This window comes from Lygodium microphyllum, chromosome 16, assembly GCF_053477565.2.
Source record: "Lygodium microphyllum isolate KBCC chromosome 16, Lygodium_microphyllum_v1.1.10, whole genome shotgun sequence".
NCBI classification, from domain to species: Eukaryota; Viridiplantae; Streptophyta; class Polypodiopsida; order Schizaeales; family Lygodiaceae; genus Lygodium; species Lygodium microphyllum.
In genome coordinates this window covers 15,395,554-15,403,621 of record NC_141150.1, presented here as the reverse complement: position 1 = coordinate 15,403,621, position 8,068 = coordinate 15,395,554, and the positions used below count along the sequence as shown (strand labels likewise).

At 41.4% G+C, this 8,068-nt stretch overlaps 1 protein-coding gene across 1 annotated transcript; it reads right to left on the bottom strand.

Moving 5' to 3' along the window:
- Positions 1-6,229: 6,229 nt before the first annotated feature.
- Positions 6,230-7,657, bottom strand: LOC148022556 (cytochrome c). Its single transcript, XM_087695509.1, has 3 exons — positions 7,424-7,657; positions 6,673-6,806; positions 6,230-6,558 (listed from the first exon to the last, which is right to left on the bottom strand). The coding sequence occupies exons 1-3, from the start codon at positions 7,533-7,535 to the stop codon at positions 6,463-6,465; spliced, it is 342 nt and encodes a 113-aa protein (XP_087551635.1). The 5' UTR covers positions 7,536-7,657; the 3' UTR covers positions 6,230-6,462.
- Between the last annotated feature and the right edge of the window lie 411 nt (positions 7,658-8,068).

Here is an 8,068-nt window from a genome sequence, read left to right as displayed (position 1 = left end):
GTTTAGGGAAAGAGGGTGTAGGAGATTTGGGACTCCTCAGTGGACTTGGCACTGGTTCGAAGATTTTCTCGTGGCTGCTAGACGATTCTGCCATTTGCTTTGTTGAGCAATCAATCTTATCATGAGCAGCCTTGTGCTTGTGGTGCTCATTATCCTCTTGGGAAGTCAAAGTCTCCTTGGGCACTAGTGATCTTTATACACACTCGCGGTTGTGCTTGTGGTGCTCATTATCCTCTTGGGAAGTCAAAGGCTCCTTGGGCACTAGTGGTCTTTATGCACACTCGCGGTTACATCTAATATCCGCTTGTTAAGCACGCTAGACTGAGGATCTACCTTTCAAATAATCATGTTTGGTTTCTTAATTTCAATCGTGAGGGGCTCAGTCACTCCAATGTTTTTGACTCGAGACTTGAATTTTTGTTTAGATTTCCTCCTACGCTTCTTTGCTTTTGATACGATCTGGCCTTCAGCTAATAGAGGTGGTTTAACAGGGGGTTTTGGTACCCAAAACCATCGATTACTTGCATAATACCCTTGAGCACATAGCAATATTTTGAATATCCATTGTGGCGTTGTGCTGACTCTCCATCGATACCTTCGTCTATAAGGCTTGGGTTTCTTTTGTGGTCTTCTACGACATTTGTAAGTCCAAAGCCTATCCTTGGCATTGTCTCCTAACCTTCTTGTTTCAAGCATGGTCTCATTCATCATTGGTTCTCTCTGTTGAACATGCGCTTGTATCAACTCTTTCAACAAGTCCTTACTCTCGTTATTGGGTTGTATCCTCTATGCTACATAATCAACCTCACACTTCGTTGCCCTTTTGAAGGGTCTTCCTAGGAGGGTTTCCTTTCCACAATTTGCACTATTTGGAGTAACATGGAATAGGATAGGCAAGCTTTCCGTTTCAATAGTTACAAGGATTTTGTTCTTCCCTATAAGTGTGTGTGGGTGTCCCCTGTAAGGATTGAGAGTTGCATTAGTCAGTGTGAGCTCTAGTTGACCTAGTCGAGTCCATGCTTCATAGGTTAAGATATTAAAATCTACTCCTTCATCAATGAGAGCATTGACACGATGCTCTCTTTTTGCTGTGAGTTTGACCCTAAGGTAAGCACGCGGTACTATGTCTTCATCTTCCGAGTCTTGGCTTATAAGTTAAAGCCTTCTGATACATGCCTTTGAGTCCCCAGCTGCACAACTAGATGTGGATTCTCTAATGATGTCTTGGGTAATCTATGCAGTGCCGTCCAAGGTGCATCTATCACCAGGACTATCATGTCTAGTCATCCTCGCAGTTGTAGCTTAATGTCATTACATTCTGCTTTGACTAGATGCAATCCGAATGCAATATATACATGTTTTTGTGGTGTGGCCTTTTTTCCCTTGTTGGCTATATTGGCCCATTGAGGTTCTAGGGTATCTGTTTGTCTTTGTTCGGGTATGGGCTTTTGGTTGTTGTTTTGCGAGTGAGAATCTATGTGTAGAGCCATTACAACACTAGGATCTAATTTGGAGGACCTATCACAACATGCGTTTTCTCTCCAACCTACTCCTATGGCCGCTAATCGATTTTCCAGAACCTGCAAGTCTTTCACGAGCTCTAAAGCTAGCTAGCTCTCTCTCTCTCTCTCTCTCTCTCTCTCTCTCTCTCTCTCTCTCTCTCTCTCTCTCTCTCTCTCTCTCTCTCTCTCTCTCTCTCTCTCTCTCTCTCTCTCTCTCTCTCTCTCTCTCTCAGGATAGTATATCTCCCTGCATCTGTTACATATACACATCGCACCACTTTATCACAGCCGACAGTTGTTCCCCTATCACAGCCGACATTAGTTCCCCTTTTGTAGCCATTATCTGGAGTCCCAGAGCTACATACGCACATACACATACACGACACTTATCACACTCACAGCACCGTATTTTCAGTTTCCAGTTTTTAGCTTTTCATTCAGCACTTTTATTTTGGATAGCTGGACCTCATCAGTTGTATCACAGTTTGTCTCATAGGCCAGTTTTGGTCTTTAGAAGACGTTAATATAACTCTCTCTCTCTCTCTCTCTCTCTCTCTCTCTCTCTCTCTCTCTCTCTCTCTCTCTCTCTCTCTCTCTCTCTCTCTCTCTCTCTCTCTCTCTCTCTCTCTACTGCAGAACCTGAAAATGAGATCTCCCTTTGCTTCTGAGGGTCTTAAATCATTGTTGGGTTCAATCTTACTCTTCCCGATCACTTTTCGTGCGATTTCTAATACCTCTAAGCACTCTTTTTTCCCTTTTTTTTTTCATGTTTGTGCCCTATTTGGGCTTGTTTCACAGTAGAAACCCTAATGCTTGTTTTTCTTTTTTTCTTTGTTTTTTCCTACCCTAATGCATCCAAATCACAAAGCAAACACCTACACTACTCCAACTTGCTTTTCCAAATCCAAAAAACCAAAAACTTACTTTGTAAGGAGATCAAATACCTCTTCACAATATTACATGTGCTTGAAAGGAGTAATTTTTCAAAATATGCGAAGCATCTTCTAGATTTGTGCTTTCTCCTTATATTTGCCTTTGTTGTTGTCAATTGCTTGCTGCCAATTTCTAGTTATGCCTTGTGATTAACATTACCCCCCTCCTAGTCGAGTTCCAGTCCCATGGCACTCTTTGTTATAGATAGCATGCTTTCAGCTTGCATTACAGGATCACTAGGAGCAAGGTATAGGATTTTGGACAAAAGTTTTTAGGTCTTACATCACATTCTTATGATGGTATTTCCTAGGACTTAGTATGGAGCAATGCTAAACGATATCACCATCTAAGTTGAAACTTGATTTGTTTTGGAGACAAATCACATCTACAAAGTGTAGGAACATTAAAGGATTGCTTTGGACCCTTCACTAGATCTACAAGATAATTTGTTTTGGAGATAAATCACATCTACAAAGTGTAGGAACATTAAAGGATTGCTTTAGACTCTTCACTAGATCTACAAGATAATTGGGCAAAGCATATAATAGTAGTGATCAAAATTTCCAAGTCTTATGGGGGAGCTAAAGGTAAAAAAAGTAAAAGTAACTTAATAGTGCTCTCCAATTGGTTAATATACTTGTTGCTAGTCTTCTTTGTGCTAAAACAATACATCAGAAGAGTACAAGAACATTCGAGGTTTGTTTCATTAGAAGAGATTGATGGAGTAGAGGACCCTCATAAAAAACCACCACATGGATTGTGAAGCCACTTGTGAGCCTTCGTATCATGGCATCCAAGAGAAGGTAAGGTAGGGAGGGGTGTGTGTGTGTGTGATACTCTTCTAATGAAGCAAGCCTTGAACGTTCCTACACTCTTCTAATTTATTGTTTCAGCACAAAGAAGACTAGCAACAAGTACATTAACCAATTGGAGAAACACCATTAAGTTACATTCTCCTTTTTTTACCTTTAACTCCCCCATAAGACTTGGAAATTTTGATCGTTACTATTATATGCTTTGCCCAATTGTCTTGTAGATCTAGTGAAGAGTCTAAAGTAATCCTTTAATGTTCCTACACTTTGTAGATGTAATTTGTCTCCAAAACAAAGCAAGTTTCAACTTCGATGGTTATATCCTTTAGCATTACTCCATACAAAGTCTTAGGGATTACCATCACAAGAATGTATTGGAAGATCTAAAAATTTTTGTCCAAAATCCTATACCTTGCTCCAAGTGAGATCCACACCACCACTTCATTACATCTCCAACTTAAGAAGGTGCTAAAAAAGTAAGATACCTTCTCTAGCTCCTTGAGCAAGCCTCAACAACCATCTAACACCTTGCCCTTTCGATAAATCTCTAGTATGTTGACTCTTAAAGGATGGACTCATTCAATTATGATCATCTTTATTTTCTTTTCGTGCAAGTCATTACTAGCATGAGAAGAAGTTTACTACAATGACCTAAGAGGTGAGGTTACAATTTGCTTTAGAGCATTTTTTAACATCTTCCTTATGTTGATCCTTGAGTATAGACTCATTCAACTCACATACCTTCAATATTTTCTTTTCATGCAAATCATTACTAGCATGAGGGATTCCTCTAAAAGTCCTAAGTCACATACCTATATTTTATTTTCAAAAAAATCATTAATAGCATTAGAGAAAGGTTCCTCCAAATTCCTACAGGGGCATTGCAACTTTCTTTTGAGCAACCACACACTCCAACAAACCTCCCAACTCTTGGTTCTTCCTTCTCCCATCTTTAGATGCTTTTTGATGTCTCCTTGTGAAATGAAATTCCCCAAATTTAGATTTGATCGTGGGGATGAGGGACACGAAAAGATTCACCTTGAGCATGGCACTTGAAAATAGAATATCTTCTTCCAATTTCTCCACGGCAATGTTGAATCCTCCTCCTTTGCAGTTCCCTGGGATTGGCTTTGGTCTCCTCTTGCGCAATGAAATTCCCAACTCTGCTAACAAACATCCAACTTCACAAGATATTCCAATAGGTGTTGATTATGTGGTTTAATCACTTCAAGGGGTTCCAACCTATTGTCCCACAGAATGCACAATTTTGTATTTCCTTCCAAGGGTGGAAGATAGAGGGTAGACATGGCACTTTTCCCAACATAAATGCAATAGACCACCTCTACATCAACTAGAACATTTAGTTTGCTTTATGTTAAGCTCAAGGTTAGAAGATAAGGCTAGACATGTGGCACTTTTCCTCGACATAAGTGTGATACAACACCACTATTTCAACTAGAAAGAAGTTTAGGAACTATGATCCATACCAAGCATTCTAATAGGATGAATTCGTTAGTTGAGAATACACCAAACCAAAGGATGTACACCACAGCTCATATTATTACCAACGGACAAGGTAAAATCGAATACCTTTCTATGCATAATCTACAAGCACTCGAAAGCAACCACAACCAACAAACTTGTAGTACATTTCATATTATTACCAATGGACAAGGTAAAATTGAATACCTTTCTACGCATAATCTACAAGCACTCAAGGCAACCACAGCCAACAAACTTGTAGTAGTGAAGCAACAAGGCTACAAGGTCACACGAACCATCCAAATAGAATACATCAAGCCAGGTAAGTTGTGTACACCAAGTTCGCATCATTGTATCATTGCAAGTGACCACAATAAAATCGAATTACTTGCCACACACAAGCTAACAAGCACTTAAAAGAAACCATAACCAACAAACTGTAGAAAGCACAACCGACAAAATTTTAGTGTGAGGCATCGAGGCTACCAAGTCACATGAACCATCCAAATAGAATACAATAAACCAAGGTTGGTAACATTTCAAGTGGACAAGAGAAAATCCAATTCCTTTCCACACACAAGCTAACAAGCACTTGAAATAAACCACCACCAGCAAACTTGTAGTAGCCAAGCACAATGAACCTACAAGGTCACATGGAACCATCCAAATAAAAGAAAATGCAAAGGCATTCATCCCATTATATGAAAAAAAAAGCCCTAAAGTAGCTAGTAACAAGGGCAAAAAGATTCAATTGGTAAGGTAACCTAATCCTAGATCCGCTTGTATACACAGACACTCCAAAGAGTGCCTCGAGCTTCTACACATTGACAACCATGGCATGAAGAACAACCCAAACATTACATGCCAAGGTCCATTCCTACATCAACTGTCAAATTCTGCATCTTGGGATCAGCACCACTGTGAAGAGGACTATTTTATTTATTGCCCATAATATCCTACAAGGAAGCATATAAAACGAGGACAAAGCACATCCTTCCAACGAGGAGAATCCCTTCACAACAAAGACCATCCTGACTTCCTGTACAATTAGCATCAGTACATGTTCTTAATAGAGCACGTAACTCCAACACATTTTTGAACAGCATAGGATCATTACGAAAAATAACACACACACACAGGCATCAACATTATCTAGAACAGCTCAAAGTCAACCACTCCCATAACCTCTTCTAAAGCTTTTGTGTCCAGCACAAAAACCACTGAAAAGACAATTCCTACATCGTACGTGAAAAAGAAAACAACTTTACATAGTGAGAAAAACCTATTATAAAACAATTACATGGAAGCCTCTCTTACCCCTAGTGGAGGACCAATGACAGTATACAAACATGCACCACAGCTCATTCACTCACATTAAGACATAACCACAACAGCATACAAAACGAACATGACAAAGCCCTCATTATCGAACGCACTTAAACTTTACAAAAGGGCGCTTCATGACAGTGAAGCATAACCAAACAGTATACAAAACAAACGTGAGAAAACCCTATTTAAGGGATGCACTATTAAAAAAGAATGTTTAATGACTGTGAGGCAAGCTAGGCCCACTTCACACCACCAGAATTTTTATTTGCTCTCCAATTGGGCAATTATTATAACCTAACCAAAATTTCTAATTGACAACCAAATAAGCCGGATGCATCAGTTTCTCAGCAGTGTCCCACTGCAACCTCACAAAAAATAATGGGCAAAAAGCACATCCCACCACTTCACTCAGCGGTGGAGGCCTTCAAATACGCTATCAGATCAGCCCGTTCCTGAGGCTTCTTCAAGCCAGGAAACACCATCTTGGTCCCAGGAATATACTGCACAAAAGCAACACAACACATTAGTCGGACAGCAGAAACTCATGATATGTTGCACCTGTGCCGGAATCCAAAACAAATTGGCAACAAGCAACCACTGAAGGGGCCAATCACCTTCTTAGGGTTGAGCAAGTACTCATAGAGGGTTTCCTCCCCCCACACAACAGCTTTATTCTTGTTGGCTGAAGAGAAAGAATACCCAGCTGTGGTACCCGACTGTCTCCCTAGCAGACCGTGCAGATTAGGCCCTGGAACAAAATGATAGCAATTGAAGTGAGCCCCAAAACCAAATCCACGAACCTTTTTTCAATGTAGGATACATTTAGGGCATACTAGCAGCAGAAGGGCATCCGGAGATTCCAACCATGAAAGAGCACAGGCTTCACCTTCCAGAAGTAGATCTTCATTCTCAAAAAACAGTGGCAAACATGGAATCTCAGGAACCCATAGATGGGCCATACTTTCCCGTTTCACGCTCTAAATGCTGTCTAATTCGCATTCCTTAAAAGCATATGCCCCTGACTAATAATCAAACACAGCAATTTCGTGTCTCTACAAGCTATATAGTTCGGATTCCGAAAAAGCGTTAGACACTGACTTTTAGTCAACCCGAAATGAATAATCAAGCGGGATGCACTGAGCAATTTCGTCTTCTCCCGTTGAAAAGAAGTACAATTTCGTCTTCTGAAGGACTGCAGTCAGAGGTTCCCACAAGCATGACATGAAAAAATAGACAGCACGAGGGCGGACTGCAGAATCATGCTATACTCCAAGGCAGGAGCGCCACAGAACACAGATGCGCTTGCGAACTCAGTATTATACATCGCAGTGCCAAAATCAGGGAGAGCTCAAGGGAAAGGTGTACCTTGACGATGGCCGGCTCCCTTCTCGACCACGTGGCACTGCGCGCACTTGGTCTTGAAGATCTTCTCGCCTGCTTTCGGGTCGCCCGGAGGAGCGTCAGCGAAGGTGGCCATGGAAGGTGCTGGTGCAAGGTTAGGGCTAGGGTTTCGCACGACAGCAGAGGAGGCACAGAGATGGAGAGAATGAAAGAGGAGGGGGGAAGGAAAAACGTGGGACGGTGGGAGGCACAGGCGAGCGTACCAAACAAATAGGGCGTGTCCCTTTTTTCCCGTCCCGGGTGTGAGAGGTGCCTTGCCGCCCACGTAAAAAACCTGCTTTTGAGGCGGCTTGCGCTTTTTCGTGTCGACTTACCCTACGAGGCACGCGCCTGTCGCGACGCTTTTTTGGCGTTCAACAATTACAATATATACTCGCTCCATAATAATAATAACTATAAATAATAAATAATAAATACTAACGTTAGGTCTCTTTGGGCAATCAAAGTTGTCATGTCGCATGGCAATTTCAGGCTGGTTATACGCCCCCATAGCGCGCCCAGTTGGTGGGCACACAAGAAAAGTCCATTTGGACAGTCACTTATCTACCATCTGCTTACACGTTGGGCGACGGACACTGTTTTTGGCCAATAAGTGTTGTCCGTCTTCCG